This window comes from Gekko japonicus, unplaced genomic scaffold (assembly GCF_001447785.1).
Source record: "Gekko japonicus isolate JY-2015 unplaced genomic scaffold, Gekko_japonicus_V1.1 scaffold2067, whole genome shotgun sequence".
Lineage (NCBI taxonomy): Eukaryota > Metazoa > Chordata > Lepidosauria > Squamata > Gekkonidae > Gekko > Gekko japonicus.
In genome coordinates, this window is record NW_015166481.1 from 264981 (window position 1) to 282230 (window position 17250).

General features: G+C 45.3%; 1 protein-coding gene across 1 annotated transcript in view; it reads left to right on the forward strand.

Moving 5' to 3' along the window:
- The window catches only part of LOC107111200 (uncharacterized protein F13E9.13, mitochondrial-like), a 28950-nt gene extending 11941 nt beyond the window's left edge, over positions 1–17009 (forward strand). Inside the window, exons 3-6 of the mRNA XM_015412131.1 lie at positions 3797–3977; positions 13115–13265; positions 14282–14409; positions 16732–17009. Of these exons, the coding sequence (XP_015267617.1) occupies positions 3797–3977; positions 13115–13265; positions 14282–14409; positions 16732–16931 (660 nt within the window). The 3' untranslated portion in view covers positions 16932–17009. The remainder of the gene's footprint in view (positions 1–3796; positions 3978–13114; positions 13266–14281; positions 14410–16731) is intronic.
- The last annotated feature ends 241 nt before the right edge of the window (positions 17010–17250 follow it).

A 17250-nucleotide genomic window follows, 5' to 3' on the forward strand; every position in this document is an offset into this window, starting at 1 on the left:
CCACAGCCGTCACCCAAGAACAGAGCAGTGCTCCCGGGTCTCCATTTCTTAGCCTTTTTGTTGTTGGAATGCAGAAGGGAAAACAAGAACTCCAGCTGTTTCAAATAAGTCTTTTCTGCCCTAGTCTGCATTAATTTCTCTTTGGGTCTCCTCAAACCATAACCGATGCTCCGTATTCCATTGGGATAATTAAGGTCTGACGACGGCACGTACTTGAAAGTGAAGGTTACAAATTAACGTCGCCTTGCTCTTTACAGTTTGTCCGAAATTAGTATAATTGAACTCCGTCTTATTACTTTATGTGATTGCTTTACAAAAGTCATGCTTCTGATCAGAGGGTTATTTTTTTAAAACAAACGGGCATTTGTACTAACGCACTCTAACTAATAACTTTTGCTGGTGAGGAAAAAGATGTTTTGGCTGTGTTTATGTGTGTCTTAATACCAGTATTACTCTTCGTCCTAAACATGTGAGAAGTTAATCCCGTGAACATAACTTGCCAGCATGTTTGGACTGTGGTGGTCTTGCTCTGGAACTGTTAGTTTGTGTACCTCAGCACCTAAGCAAGGGTCCCACGCATGGTGTTTGTGGGCCACTATGGCACATGCCGAAACTTTCTCTGCCTGCCAAGGGTTTTTAGAAAGTGGGTGGGGCCAGGTAGGGATCCTGCCCAGCAGCGTTTCTGATTGCCTACTGGAGTTCTGATTGGTTGTGCAGATTAAAACAATATCGCTCCACTGGCAGCTGTCACTACAGGGTTGGTTTCATTCTCTTTCACTCCTCTTTCCCCGATGTATTTTTTAGAAATTGCTCCTGTTGTCCTCTGCACTTGGGCTTCTTCTGTGTGTGCAAAGGGGGGGTCCTCCACTCTTAGTGGCCATTGGTGCCCACCACCCTATGTCAAAGTTCCAAAGGTGTCCACAGGCTGAAAAAGATTTGGGCCCACTGCCCTAAGGCATACCAGTTGCAACAGGTTCAGGCTAATTTGGTGTAGTGGTTAAGTGTGCGGACTCTAATCTGGGAGAACCGGGTCTGATTCCCCACTCCTCCACTTGCAGCTGCTGGATGACCTTGGGCAAGCTGTAGTTCTGTCAGAGGTGTTCTTGAAAAAGAGCAGTTTCTGTCAGAACCCTCTCAGCCCCACCTACCTCACAGGGTGTCTGTTGTGGGGAGGGGGAGGGAAAGGAGTTTGTAAGCCGCTCTGAGACACCTTTGGGGAGTGAAGTGCGGGGTATAAATCCAATCTCATCTTCTTCTTCTTTTACCTCACAGGGTGTCTGTTGTGGGGAGGGGAAGGGAAAGGAGTTTGCAAGCCGCTCAGAGACACCTTTGGGGAATGAAGTGCGGGGTATAAATCCAATCTCTTCTTCTTCTTCTTTTACCTCACAGGGTGTCTGTTGTGGGGAGGGGAAGGGAAAGGAGTTTGCAAGCCGCTCTGAGACTCCTTTGGGTAGTGAAGGGCAGAATATAAATCCAATCTCTTCTTCTTCTTCTTCTTTTACCTCACAGGGTGTCTGTTGTGGGGAGGGGAAGGGAAAGGAGTTTGTAAGCCACTCTGTGACTCCCTTGGGTAGTGAAGGGCGGGGTATAATCCACTCTCTTCTTCTATAGGAAAGTTTCACCAGCCAAATAAGTTGCTGAAGTTGCACCATTACAGTTGGTCCTAGCCTAGAGGAAATTAATTAAGACCAGGGCAAGGGTGAACAAAGTGTCTACATTTCTGCTGAAGGAGTTTTGCTACATGAATACAGTGGAATTGCAGTGTTCGTGTACTACCTGATGTATTTTTCAAAGTACTTATCCCAGGCAGAGACAGATTTGGTTGATTGATCTGTGCCATCAGGGGGTTTCTAGTCAAGAGAAGTTCAGAGGGGTTTTTTTTGCCACTGCCTGCCTCTGCATAGCGATCCTGGTCAAGGTTCCCTCTAACCTGTGGAGTCTTGTGAGCAAAAATTCTATTTTGTGAGCTGCTGGCATTGAAGTTGTGAGTGAGCCATTTGGCTCCTGCATAAATTATTTTGCTCTGGAGCTGACCTTCCTGAGCTAAGGCAAAAATGTGTGTTGTTGTTGTTCAGTCGCACAGTCGAGTCCGACTCTTCGCGACCCCATGGACCAGCTCCCGCCAGGCCCTCCTGTCTTCCGCCGTCCTCTGAAGTTGGCTCAATTTCATGTTCGTTGCGTCGATGACACTGTCCAACCATCTCATCCTTTGCCGTCCCCGTCTTCTTTGACCTTTAATCTTTCCCAGCATCAGGGTCTTCTCCAGTGAGTGCTCCCTTCTCATTGGGTGGCCAAAGTATTTGAGCTTCAGTTTCATTATCTGGCCTTCCAGGGAACAGTCAGGGTTGATTTCTTTTAGGATGGACTGATTTGATCTTCTTGCAGTCCAAGGGACTCTCAAGAGTCTTCTCCAGCACCATAGTTCAAAAGAATCTATTCTTCGGCGCTCGGCCTTCCTTATATAGTCCAACTCTCGCAGCCATACATGACTACTGGGAATACCATTGCTTTGACCATGCGGACTTTTGTTGGCAGGGTGATGTCTCTGCTTTTTATCATGCTGTTTAGGTTCGCCATCGCTTTCCTCCCAAGGAGCAGGCGTCTTTTAATTTCATGGCTGCTGTCACAGTCTGCGGTGATCTGGGATCCCAGGAACGTGAAGTCTGTCACCACTTCCACGACTTCCCCTTCTATTTGCCAAGGAGTGATGGGGCGGGATGCCATGATCTTAGTTTTTTTGATGTTGAGCTTCAAGCCCACTTTTGTGCTCTCCGCTTTGACCCTGAGCAAGAGGCTCTTAAGGTCCTCTTCACTTTCTGCCATCAGAGTGGTATCATCTGCATATCTGAGGTTGTTGATCTTTTCCACAGCAATCTTAATTCCCGCTTGTGATTCATCTAGGCCAGCATTTCGCATGATGTACTCTGCATATATATTAAATAAGCAAGGTGACAAAATACATCCTTGTCGCACTCCTTTTCCTATGCTAAACCAATCAGTTGTTCCATATCCGGTTCTAACTGTCGCTTCTTGGCCCTTATACAGGTTTCTCAAGAGACATGTGAGGTGGTCTGGTACTCCCATCTGTTTAAGGACCTGCCATAGTTTGTTGTGATCCACACAGTCAAAAGCTTTAGCATAGTCAATGAAGCAGAAGTAGATGGACAGTAACAAAAGGCTAAAAATGTGTGAGCCAGAAGCTAAAAAACTGTGAGCTAACTCACACTAACTCAGCTTAGAGGGAACATTGATCCTGGTATTCCTTGGTGGTCTCCCATCCAAACAGTAACCGGGGACAACCCAGCTTAGCTTCCAAGATCTGACCAGGCCAGGCTAGTCTGGGACATCCAGGTCAGGGCGAGTTGATGTATCGTTAAGTTAAATAACAGTGGAATGCTTCTTTTAAAAAGAAAGTCTGTAGGTGAAAGAACCAGAGCGGGAGACAGGGAGAGGTTTCCTTCCTTTATCCTTCTTCCCCATTCCTCCCATAAATCCCTCTGTCTTCTCTTGCAGAGAGATCCAGTGATTTTATTTGTGAAGGCTCTAAACATAGCTAAGTTAAGCAATCCTGTCCTTAATCAAGCATACTTGCGACCGAGTGGACTGTTGTTTTTGAGTAATGAAATCTGAGAAGTCTCCGGGTACTGTATAAAAAGTTCAGGTTCTGCACTAAGCCACGTTATTACGATGCAAATTTTTAGTGCTTTATCTACAAATCAACCCTCTGTATGCAAAGCTCTCTATTTGTTTTTGGACAGCTAATTTTAATAGGCTTTCTGTGTATGAATTCCCACAGGATGGCTTGATTGTTGAAAACATGCACGATCGGCCGTACACCATCGGCATCGGTGCAGAAATTACCGCAGCCATGACGGTCGTTTGTGCCACCGTGAGACAGGCGTGCCCTGCTCTCCCCCTGGGCGTTCAGATTCTGTGTGCTGCCAATCGGCAAGCTCTAGCTGTCGCTCTTGCCGCAGGTGAGTGAAGCAGAGTGAGGGCTGTTTTGCACTCACGTTTTGCACTCCTGGCACTTCGTGGATTCGTGCCTGCTCTTGCTTACAGATCTTTCCTGTGAAACCATTATGAATCTTACATTTAACTTTTTTTTTACATGTATTAGGGTTGACAGCTCTGGACTGGGAAATACCTGGAGATTTGGGGGGGGGGCTGGAACCTGGTGAGGGACCTCAGCAGGGTACAATGCCATAGAGTCCACCCTCCAATGCAGGCATTTTCCCCAGGGGAACTGATCTGTGTTGCCCGGAGATCAATTTTTAAAAGTGGGAGATCTTTAGGCCCTACCTTGAGGTTGGCAACCCTAGATCAGTTACGGTTACTCTTCCATAGAAGGGAAAGGAAGGGTATGTTGGAGTAATGGCGTTGTTTTGCACCCGGTTGTACTCTTTTTGGTAGAATTCATTGAAAAACAACTCTAGAACTTCTTCCTCTTATGACAATGTCATTTGTTCAGCAGTTAACAATGTCCCAAAGTACAGCCACTTACAGTTTACTTTCTTAAAAAAGAAACGCCAGATAATGTGCATTTTTGCCATTGGGGTGTGCTTTTACCCCACGAGGTACTAAAAATACCGTATTTTTCCAACCCCATGAGTTTATCAAGGAATCCAGGGAATGTTCTGACTTGGATAGCCCAGGCAAGCCTGATTTTGTCAGATCTCGGAAGCTAAGCAGGGTCGACTCTGGCAACCACTAGGACGGGAGACCTCCTTGAAAATATCAGAAGCGGGAGGTGGAGGCAGGCTTTATTCAGCCATCTCCAGGCCCCTTAGAGGTCAGTCACCAGAGGTCGCCATGACTTCCAGGTACACACACACACACATGCACATATTTTAAAAAAAACACAAAAAAAAGAAAAGAAATCCAGGGAATAGTTTTTAAGTACTCTGGAGAGATACAGCCCTTCCCGAGAACCACAAACAACTCTGTGGGCCATTTTCCCACTAGGTGCACAGGGGATTCAGTTCAATTTATTTATTATGATCAGCTAAGGTACATAAAGAATTTGGTTTTTTGATGGAAACAGATCCCAAATGTGTTAAGCGTTTTCAGAGGAAGGTTTGAGTTTAAAAACCAAAAGAGGGAGGAGGTAGAGTCTGCCTTCAACTGCATGTCACCCACTTACAAAATGTTGCCAGTTCACTAACTGCTCTTTCCTTTTTCTTATTGTTTGTGAATTTCCCTTGCCCTTTCCTTTTAGTGACTAAGAATGCTGCAGTGTTATGTGTGCACCAGTGCTAACACTAACCATGGCAAGCTTCGACCAGGGTTTGTGAATTAGCTGTACCTTGGTTGCAAACCCTAGTTTTAAACTAACCGCAGTTTGTGTTAACATTGATGAAGCTGTGAAATAAAGACGGAAACACACATTTAAGAGGGAAGGAGCAGGGAGCACATGACATGCTCTCAGTCTGTTAATCAAGGTAAAGAGCAGGGCTGTTTTTGGGCAGGAACGCACAGGAACGGAGTTCCGGCTGGCTCCTGAGTTGGCCACGCCCAGCAGGAACTCATTAGCATAATAGGCCACACCCAACAGCAGAAACTCATTAGGATTGGCTACATTAGGGGTGTGTGGCCTAACATACAAAGGAGTTTCTGCTACAAAAAAAGCCCTGGGTTTTGACAACAAACAAGGTAAACAGAATAAGAAGCAAAAGGTTGGTGTGGCTGGATGACCACACTTCTGGTAACATGTGGGTGCGGCCTAATATGCTAGTGAGTGGTGCTGTCAGGGGTGTGGCCCAATATGCTAATGAGTTTCTGCTATTGGGTGTGGCCTATTATGCTAATGAGTTCCTGCTGGGCTTTTTCTACAAAAAAAGCCCTGGTAAGGAGACAACAGTTTTGTTTAGCAAATGCCGCTTGATTACAATTAGGGATCTTCTGTTCTGGAGAGGAACGCAAGTTACAAGTTTTTGTCCTCTCTTGAGATGAGCTTCCTTCCCATAATCATGTTAACAATCGCTTTTCCCCTCTTCATGATAAATACCCATTTGTGGCTCCCTCTCCCCTTAGTTCAATGTAACGATACCAGGGATTAATTTGACTCATTACGACTACCGATCTAATTCCAGTTATACCTCAGGATATCACTATAATCTACTGTAATGAACTATTATATCTCCGTCAAATTAATGAAATTCATTTAAGAATAAATTAAATTAACCTGAACGATGAGAGCTACTGTGGCCCATTGGATGGTATGTCAAGCTTAGATCTAGGTTCAGATGTGAGCTAGGGATGGGTTTGGTCTGTTTCTTGCCTGTAAAATGGGAATAAGGGTGACGCGACCTCGTTTTATAGGGCTGCTATGAAGACGATGGAAATCCATGCTGTCAAGCAAAGTATTTTGATTCTGCATAACTGTGTCCATGAAAGTCTTTGTGGGCCTGAAAAATAACACTTTGCTTTACTAGTATATTTCAAACGAAACATATATATAAAAAAAAGTTCACTTGCCTTACAGCTTAAAGCATCAGTAAATCAAAAATATGCCTGCACGTTTTTGCTTTAGTCTGCTGAAACGCTGGTTGAAAAGTTTTAGCATTTCATTTTATAGTGTGCCTGATTTAAGAAAGATAGGTAATTAATACTGAAAACAATACGTTATTTTTATACAATCCCTTTAATGCATCTTGATGCAAACTGTGACAGATGAATTGTCTGTTATGCCTCACATCTATTTCCATACATTTGGCACTACTTTTTCATATTATATTTTATTTTCAGAAAACTATGACGCTTCCCCCCCCCCTTATTTCATCGTTGCAGATGAATGCTTTGGTTTACTTAAACTACCAGGCTCTTCAGTCAATAAGCAGAATTGATTAGACAGCAGATCTGTCTTCATATGAAGGAGCACGCTATAATTTCAACTGTATTTACTCTTCTTTCTCTTTAACATTCTTCGTATGGTTTTTGAAAAGACTCTTTGAATGATATTGTCCTTTTTGTTCTCTGGGATAGCATTCTATTCTCCATTTATTTTGAATTAATTTGGCCTCTGAATAGCTTCTCAGCATCAGTGCAGTTTCTCATAACTTGGATTTATATTCAAATTTCTAGCAACCCATTATGACCCTTCTCCTATTAGCCAGGGAAACCACACCCGGTATACATCCAGATGTCTCCTAATGTTGCTTCTCTCTGCAACCATTAGAAAAGTAGACCTTAAAAAAGAATGCATTTTCAGAGTTTGGGGGAGTCTGGTGAGTGCACGAGATTTCTGTGCAAAAAAATCAAACCACAATCCAGTGTTATGGGCCCTGTTTCTATCTATCATCCATCCATCTATCTTTCTACACACACAGAGCTGAACATTATATTTTCTTATCTCAATACTTTGGCCATCAACTGAGAAGGGAGCACTCACTGGAGAAGACCCTGATGCTGGGAAAGATTGAAGGTCAAAGAAGAAGACGGGGACGGCAAAGGATGAGATGGTTAGACAGTGTCATAGATGCAATGAGCATGAAATTGAGCAAACTTCAGAGGACGGCGGAAGACAGGAGGGCCTGGCGTGATCTTGTCCATGGGGTCGCGAAGAGTCGGACTCGACTGTGCGACTGAACAACAACAACATCTCAATAGATTTCTGGTTGTAAGTCTTCTCAACCTGTGACTGCAAATAAGCCTAGTATATTATCTCAGGTTCATTTCAGGGAGCCAGCTTGGTGAGCAGCGGACTCTAATCTGGAAAACTGGGTTTGATTCCCCACTCCTCGACATGAAGCCAGCTGGGTGACCTTGGGTCAGTCACAGTTCTCTGAGAATTCTTTCAGGCCCACCTACCTCACAGGATGTCTGTTGTGGGGAGAGGAAAGGGAAGGAGATTGTAAGCTGCTCTGAGACTCCTTCAGGTAGTGAAGAGTGGGTTATAAAGCCAACCCTGAGATGGGGGGGGGGGGGTGGCCCCAAAAAAATACATTAGGGTTGCCAGCTCCGAGTTGGGAAATACCTGGAGATTTTGGTGGTGGAGCCTGGGGAGGGACCTCAGCAGGGTATAATGCCATAGACTCCTCCCCCCAAAGCAGCCATGTTCTCCAGGGGAATGGATCTGTGTTGCCTGAAGATCAGTTGTAATAGTGGGAGATCTCCAGGTACCATTTGGAGGTTGGCAGTCCTAAAATATATCCATAGAGAGATTTGACTGGATGTTTTGAATGGATCTGGGGGGCAAAAGAGTGTCCCATCTATACAAGAAGGGTGATGCCCCTAATCTGATGGGAGAACACCCCCCCCCAACTCTGTTTTCCTTCACATCATTCAAAGCCAACAGTGCTAGTAAATAGGACCCTCAACACGGGCTAACGAATAAAAGTTCCTGTTAAATAGTGGGTTCCATGGATGAGCAGGCTCAAGTCTAGTGATCAGCTCAACTTTATTTGTGATTTCAGCAAGAGCAAGACAAGATTCCAGAGCCTCAGCTTTGTTAAATAACATGCAATTGCCACACCCAAACACACCCCACTCCCAGTGATAGGCTGTTTACATAACATTACTACTAGATTGGTTACTCTCAGAATCCTGGCAGGCTATTGTTCTTGTGCTCCAAGCTCAGCCAGTCTCTGGAGTGATTCAGTCAGGAATGATTCAATCCCAATACATAACAGTTCCATAAGCACTTTTAGAGAGAGCACAAGCCTGTAACCTTAAAGCGTTCAAAACCCTGGACCAGCTCTCTCCCCCAGCCTGAGATATGGGACTAGGGTTGCACTTGCCAATAGGACTGCCAACCTCCATGTGGGGCCTGGGGATCTCCTGCTTTTACAACTGATCTCCAGCTGACAGAGATCAACTCCCCTGGAGAAAATGGCTACTTTGAAGAGTGGACCTTACGGCATTATACCATGCTGAGGCCTCTCCCCTCCCCAAACCCCGCCCTCTCCTGGATCCACCCCCAAGGTCTCCAGGTATTTTCCAGCGCAGAACTGCCAACCCTACTTGCCATCCTCCAGATAGTAGCTGGACATCTCCCTGAATTACAGCTGGTCTCATAAGAACATAAGAGAAGCCAATGTTGGGTCAGGCCAGTGGCCCATCCAGTCCAACACTCTGTCACACCGTGGCCAAAAATACCAGGTGCCATCTCCAGGTAAAAGAGATCAGTTCACCTGGAGAAATATGGCTGCTTCAGATGGTGGACTCTATGGCATTATACCCCACTGAGGTCTCTCTCTTCCCTGAACCCCTCCCTCCCTAGGCTCCACCCCCCAAATCTACCACGAATTTCACAATCTAGACCTGGCAACCCTGTAAGGGACCCAGCCTTTTGTGCAACACATGACCATTATCCTCCTTCTTCTGTTGCAGTCTTTTCTACTTTCTCTTCCCATTTTTCGTCCTCTTCAAAAAGAGATGGTATGTCTGGTATATGTATAACCTAACTAGGAGTATGTGTGTGTGTGTGAGAGAGAGAGAGAGAGAGAAATACAGAGGGGGGCACTGTTCTCTAAATACCAATTCAGCTGTGCACAGCTGCATTCTTATTTTATTCCTAACTCTGAAAGAATACCTACAAAAATACAGATTTTTTTTTAATGTTCCTCTTAACAGAAACTTGTATAAACTTGTCTCAAGAGGGAATTACTCTTACTTCTCAGGAATCCCAGCTCAAATTGGGTCTTAAAAAACTTGACTGAGGCTCCCCCCCCCGCCCCAAATAGGTGAATTTTGTATTAACAAATCTTTATTGAACTATGATTTGTTTTCAGGGTTCTAAAATGCAAAACTGCCACTTTAAAGGCTATCCTGCTGTCTGGTTAACTGGCAAGCAAAGCCCGTTTTCATTGCCGTAGTAAAGCCTCAATGTAAAACTATTACTGTTGTAAAAACCTACTGTGGAAAAAAAATATCCAGTTTTCTTGTAGGTATCCAAGTGCCACTTAAACCGCTTTAGGTGCTTACGGAATGTCAGCCTTAATTGATGCTGCCTGTTTCTAAGAGCCTGGGACGTGCTCACACCATTCTCGCAGGCTAGTGTGCTTCTTGTAAGACGGGCCCTCAGTTCAAATCCAGTATAACTACATGTGGTTTTTTGCTCTTCCTGGGAGCTGCGGTGACTCAGTGGTTAAGACGCTGAACTGCAGGCTGGAAGGTCGGTAGTTCAGCCGTTCGAGACCCGAGTTTGCTGCATGACGGAGTTAGCTCCCGTCTCTGGTCCCAGCTCCTGCCAACCTAGCAGTTCAAAAGCAAGAAACTGCAAGTAGATAAATAGGTACAGCATCAGTGGAAAGGTAACGGCGTTCCATGCGCCTTGGCGTCTAGTCATGCTGGCCACATGACCATGGAAATGTCTTTGGACCATGGAAATCATCTTCGGCTTGGAAACGAAGATGAGCATTGCAACCCTAGAGTCGGATTCGACTGGCTTTCAAGCAAGGGAAACCTTTACCTTTAGTGGTCCCAGCTCACGTGCAGATCTTGTTTCTGCACTGGTTAGACCAAAGGTCCCCAATTGTTTTGAGCCGCCAGGCACCTCTAGAATTCTGACACAGCATGGCCGCTGCAGGAGGCGGAGACAGCTACAAAATGGCTGCCGCAGCTTACCTTCAGTCACAGGGTGAAGATCCTCGTGCTGCAGTGGCAGCTGCTGTCAAAGCAAGGTTTTAAAAAATCTGCACGGCCAATGAAATCTCCAATGGCCAGTCAGAAGCCCTCTTGGCAAAAGCCCCAGCTGGCCCCGCCCACTTTCTAAAACACTTGGCGGGCACCAGGAGAGGTGCTGATGAGTGCCATGGTGTCCAATGGCGCCATGGTGTCCAATGGCACTACATTGAGGACCCCTGGGTTACACTCTTCCAAGGCCACAAAAGGTGAACATAGACACAACAGTATGTAGTTGGACTTCTGCTACCTTTACTTCTGCTTGCAAGAATATTTGTGAGGAACCGCGATAGCAGAGAGAAATGAAAGAAAACAGGCATGGGGACGCCCCCAATGGGGGCGGGCTTTCCCCCCTCCAAAAAACCGCAGTAGTAACGATACTGAGGATGATTCTTAAAAGAATGTTTACACCGTATACTTTTGAGTACAAGAAAGTGAAAGCTAGCAACATAAAAATGATTATGGGGAAAGCTGCCGTTCATCCCCCCACCCCAAAAATGAATATCTATCTATAAGTCGGCAAGTGCTTTGAGAGACCGCTGTTGCACACTCTTAATTTCAAGGACAGCTTCATGGCATGTTGTTGTTGTTTTGCTTTTTGAACAGCAAAGAAAATAATTTATGTCATTCATCTTGGCTCAAACCAGGTGCCATCTTGTCTCTTCCTTGTTTCCCTGGGTAAGAACGGCAGCGTTCTCCCTTGTCTGAAACAGTTTGCCAAGGTCTGTTCACAACCGCTTTCATTATTAACAGGTGTACCATGCGTCTTTAGTGGTGCATAATTTCCTGTGCATAGATCCTGATTTAATTAACTACATCTGTTTGAGGCTGCACTGAACGATGCATATTACTGACTTTCCGGAACATTTATGGAGGTGATAAAGATACAAATGCAGGTGCTTTTTACACTGCAGCTATCACTTTGTTATCTTCTCGGTAGCATTCAGGAGCAGTCTATCCACGTCCGCAAAGTCTGAGTTGTATTTTTTTCCAGCTTTATTTCTTTTGCATCTGATTTCTTGATATAGCAATTAGCATGGGAAGGTAAACACCGCTGTCTTGCGTTTTGTATCCTCTCAGCCCTCATTGCAATGCTTCACAGGTAGGGTTGCCAGGTCCCCCCAGCCACCGGTGGGGGATTGGGGGGTAGGGTTGCCTGGTCCAGGTTGGGAAACTCCTGGAGATTTGGGGATGGAGCCTGAGGAGTACCTCAGCGGGGTAAACTCAGGGCTATTTTGGGGCAGGAACGCATAGGAACGGAGTTCCCTGGCTCCCAAGTTGGCCACATCCAGCAGGAACTCATTAGCATAATAGGCCACACCCAACAGCAGAAACTCATTAGGATTGGCTACATTAGGGGTGTGTGGCCTAACATGCAAAGGAGTTCCTGCTACAAAAAAGGCCCTGGGTGGGTTTTGACCACAAACAAGGTAAACAGAATAAGAAGCAAAAGGTGGGCGTGGCTGGATGACCAGACTTCTGGTAACGTGGGGGTGCGGCCTAATGTGCTAATGAGCTGTGCTGTCAGGGGTGTGGCCTAATATGTTAATGAGTTTTTGCTGTTGGGTGTGGCCTATTATGCTAATGAGTTCCTGCTGGTCTTTTTCTACAAAAAGAGCCCTGGGTAAACTGCTATCGAGTCCACCCTCCAAAGCATCGATTTTCTCCAGGGGAACTGATCTTGGTAGTCTGGAGATCAGCTGTAATTCCAGGAGATCCCCAGGTCTCACCTGGAGGCTGGCATCCCTGTGATAGAGGACATTCTTTGTTTTATAGAAGATCTGTGGTTGAATCCCTGACCTCTCCAGTTGAAGACCGTTCTAGGAAACTCTGCAGTGACTTTGCTGATCACACAGTGCTGGATTATATGGAACAGTGGTCTGGCTCCCTGTAGAAAGGAATTCCTTATCCTTACAGTGCAGCCTTTATTATACTGACAAATACTAATGTAAAGTAAAAACTGGCAAGTGTAACTGTAGCCTGTCACAGGGGGAAAAAAGTCTGCAGATGGGCCAGCAGACATGGGCCAGCAGAGATTCCTAATGGTAGAGAAAAACTGGACAAGGTTTCCTGTATGTAAGGGTACCGTTTGCTGCACAGTTCCTTTTTTCTTTTGTTGCCTGTCATACCCCTAGTGATGTGTTATTCCCTCATCTGGGGCAATCTGCCCCTTGGAAAACAAAGAGGACTGGCATCGTTGCTTCTGACGCTGCAGTTACCTCTTTTTTAAAAAAATAAATAAATGTATATTTGCATGGCAAATCAGGAAGAAAAATGGTGAGTAGGTCAATCAGCAAACACCATGGCTGAGTAGTCATTTAAATCCTGAATCTTTTAAGTACACACCCGACACAGCAATGCACGGCTAACCCTTTGCGAAATATCCCTTTCCGTTTTGAGGGATCATCTTGTAGCGAACCGTGATTAACTGATTCTCACTGGCCTTCCCCTGAACATTATCACTGTAATCTGGGTTTATTTTCATTTGCAGGCCTTGACTTTATTCGAGCCGAAGGCTTTGTTTTCTCTCACGTGGCAGATGAAGGGATTGTAAATGCCTGCGCTGGAGACTTATTAAGATACCGGAAGCAAATCGGAGCGGACCGAGTTCAAGTTTTTGCTGACGTTAAGAAGAAACACAGGTAAACAGAAGCTGTTCTAAAAGGTGCTGTCAGATACGTCGTTTGTGAGCCATAAGGGCTATGGTAAAAGCTGGCTTGAGAAGTCATGATCCGGCTTTTCCTAGCCAATTTTTTTCTCCTATGAACATTAAATGGACACCAGCTCACAGGTGATGAAAAGCCACTCTCTCACCAGGGCTATAGCCACACATCACAAAATATTGCAACTGCCTGCAGCTGGATTGGCTTGTCCACCTGGGAAAATCCAGTTGCAAATTTATTGCATTAGCCAAGTGATAGCCCAGTATCCAAGGATTATGTGGGTGCAGTCCAAGTGAGTCTTCAACAAGTTACGCAATTGGAGGCAACCAGGGCTTTTTTTGTAGAAAAAGCCCAGCAGGAACTCATTAGCATAACAGGCCACACTCAACAGCAGAAACTCGTTAGCCTATTAGGCCACACCCCCATGCCTTCCCTTGGCTTGCCGGCCCTTGGACAGGCCGGGGAAGACACGGGGAGGCATTTAAATGCCTCCCCAATCCTTCCAGGGGCCCCCCTGGCCTGCCGGCCTCGGAGTCGCCGCGGTGTGTGTATCGCTCTCCAGGCCTTCCCTCTGTAGCCACGCACGCAGAGGTTTTGGCTGTAGTGGGCGTGGCCAACTCTGAAGCCAGCCGGAACTCCATTCCTGTGCGTTCCTGCGCAAAAATAGCCCTGGAAGAGACAAACAATCAGGCCTTTTAAAGTAACAGAAACGTTGAAGAATCTACAACATGGAGGACTGCGCAGTGCTTTATAGGTTACCCTCTGGGAATGTCCAAGGAGCAATTTTCTTACTGCCTGACCACCACGGGGGTTTTTGCTAAGCTCAAAGAATGCCTGTTACGAGTAGTCTCGTGAAGGTCACTGTAGCTTAATGGACGGGTATCCCAAAGCGCTCCAGTAGAGCTGCCAGGCTGCTCAGCAAATCCTGTGCATCGTAACTGAAGACTACTGGCATGAATGCCAAAAGTCACAAATTGTGTTCCCGCTGTTTACAGTGCTCATGCTCTGACAGCCGATGTCAGTGTAGCAGAGACTGCTAAGGCTGCCGAATTCTTTCTGGCTGATGGAGTCGTGTTGACAGGAACTGCAACTGGATTGGAGGCGGATCCCAAAGAACTGGAAGGTGAGAGTTTGGGAGCTTATAGATATGCCGTCACTAGAGAGGAGGTGTCCTTGTTTAGGTTGCGAGCTCTGATATCAACCCTGTTACCCACATATTACGCATGATTCAAGGTTCTGTCTGGGTGTTCACTTACATCCTCTGTTTTCTTGGAGGTTTCCTTTCCTTTTTTTAGGATGTGACGTTAAAAGGGTTTCAGAAACCTATAAAATATTTCATGTGAAACTGATTATACTCTACCCCTTTGATGTTATATAGCGTGTGGACATTATTGGTACTGTCTTGTGCCATTGCCGCCTTTTGGTGGTGGAAAGTGCTGTCAAATTGTAATGCACTCATAGCGACCCCATAGAGTTTGCAAGACAAGAAACAAACACAGACAGTTTGCCATTGCCTGACTCTGTGTAGCAACACTCAGGGCTTTTTTTGTAGAAAAAGCCCAGCAGGAACTCATTAGCATAATAGACCACACCCAACAGCGGAGACTCATTAGCATATTAGGCCACACCCATGACAATACAGCTCATTAGCATGTTAGGCCACACACCCCGTGTTACCAGAAGTGTGGTCATCCAGCCACACCCACCTTTTGCTGCTTATTCTCTTTACCTTGTTGACAAAACCCAGGGCTTTTCTTTTGGAGCAGGAACTCCTTTGCATGTTAGGCCACACACCCCTAATTGTAGCCAATCCTAATGAGTTTCTGCTGTTGGGTGTGGCCTATTATGCTAATGCGTTCCTGCTGGGTGTGGCCAACTCAGGAGCCAGCCGGAACTCTGTTCCTATGCGTTCCTGCCCAAAAATAGCCCTGGCAACACTGGTCTCCCATCCAAGTACTGACCAGGGCTGACCCTGCTTAACTTCCATGATCTGACAAGATCAGGCTAGCCTGGGCTATTTGGGTTGAGGCTGCCAGTTTTTACTGTCTGGTATAAGTAGTTATCATAGTAAAGCAGATAATCATGTAAGTGGACGTGCATGATATTTCTCATGTTGACATCTTGTTTTTCAATTTCTTTAAAATAAAAAAAGGAAAGGCTTCATTTTTGTATAGCTGTAACTCATGAACGATGACATTCTTCCTAACCTTTTTTAAAGGTTATTACTAATGAAGGTAAATTAAAAACATAACTCTTAATAAGGGAGGAAGCAGGATATTTAGCTTGTGAACTGCTGTATTCCTGCAGGGAAAACATTTGCACAAGTGGAGTGAAACCAGTAACTGCTGGACACCAGTGAGAGTCCCAGTTTGCTAGTCCAATTACAAATGCTTTAAGTTGTTTTGAGTACATATGTTTTTTGGGATGGAGTCGTTGGGTTAATAACAGTATAAGATGCCACCCTTGATGTGCATTTCTTAGAATTATCTTTGAGAACCTTACAATTCCTTATCAATGGTTGAGTACTTTGAAGTGGGGCTGCTTGTTTACCCACCAGCTCAGTTTACGTCTTGGCCACACAGGTAGCAACAGTCTTTGGAGTGAAACATTGTTGCTACTTATCTTTGTCCCAGTAGCTCAAAGGAGTTCAATTTCCAGGGGAAATCATGCACGGAAGGCCGTGACCCAAGAATATGTCGTTACTTGTGCATGTGCAAAGCTGCTCAACATGGCATTTCAGCCGAAGTTGTGTTTGCACAGAATTTCTCAGTCTTTTGCACTGAAACATCAGGAATTGCATCTAGAACCTTACTGTCTTCCATGGTTAAAACACTTTATATAAGTAGAGCTTGCTGGATCAAACCAGTGGTCCTTGTAGTCCAGCATACTGGTTTAGACAGTGGCCAACCAGTTGCTCTGGAAGGCCAACCGATATAGCCTAGGAGCCAAGGCCTTCCCCGGTGATGCCTCCTAGTACTGGAGAGGTTTGCTGCCTCTGAATATGAAGTTCCTGTTTACTCGTTACCATGTGTAGTAGCCATCAATGGATCTTTCCTCCCTGAATCTATCTAACCCCCTTTCCCCAAAGAGGACAATTCTCCTGCCTCCAAAGACTGGAGAAAACCAGTAGTTTCTCCAATATGTTATTCAGGGCCACCAGTAATGGAGAATCTGCAATTATCCTCATCAGCAATGTATTCAAATGTTGCTCTGTTTGGAGAGTGATAACATTTCTTTTCTGTAAGTTATCATTTTAAGATTTGGTGTGCTCATGCGGTAGTGGCTTATAAAATCAGTTTCCTGTATCTCTGGAATGTTTGAAGCATATACTTAAAATAATTATGTAACACCAGTGCACTGTATTTTGTCACTTCTACAAAAAATGTGACCTTGACCTGCCTGCTTCTCAAGGTTAATGATAAGATTCCTATTTGATTTCCTCTAGAAGTCGGGCGTGCTGTGAAGATTCCAGTGTTGATTGGATCTGGAGTGACTCTGGAGAATGTGAAAGACTACTTAGGTGCAAATGCCTTGATCATTGGTTCACATTTCAAGAAAGAAGGCCACTGGGCAAATGACATTGATTCAGATCGTGTGAAGCGGTTTATGGATCATATTGGTAAACTCAGAGAGAGAGATTTTTAGCATCATCTGCCACTATAGTTCTGATTGGGTTGCAATCAGGGGTCATTTCGTAGGAAAAGAGGTGCAGGAGCTCATTAGCATAACTCATTTGCATATGCCACACCCCCTGACATCACCGGAAGTGTGTCAGAAGGCAACACTGGACTGTTTTGGATTGCTAGCTATTGGGGGGGGGGGGAGAATGTGCAGATCTGTTCTCACAGAGGAGGGAGAGCTTGTACCTGAATAAAACTTGGTCTTAAAGGTGCCACTGGACTGTTTTGGACTGGGGGGGGAGCTTTGCAATTTACCTGGCTGCTTCTTGCTCTGACTGAGGGCT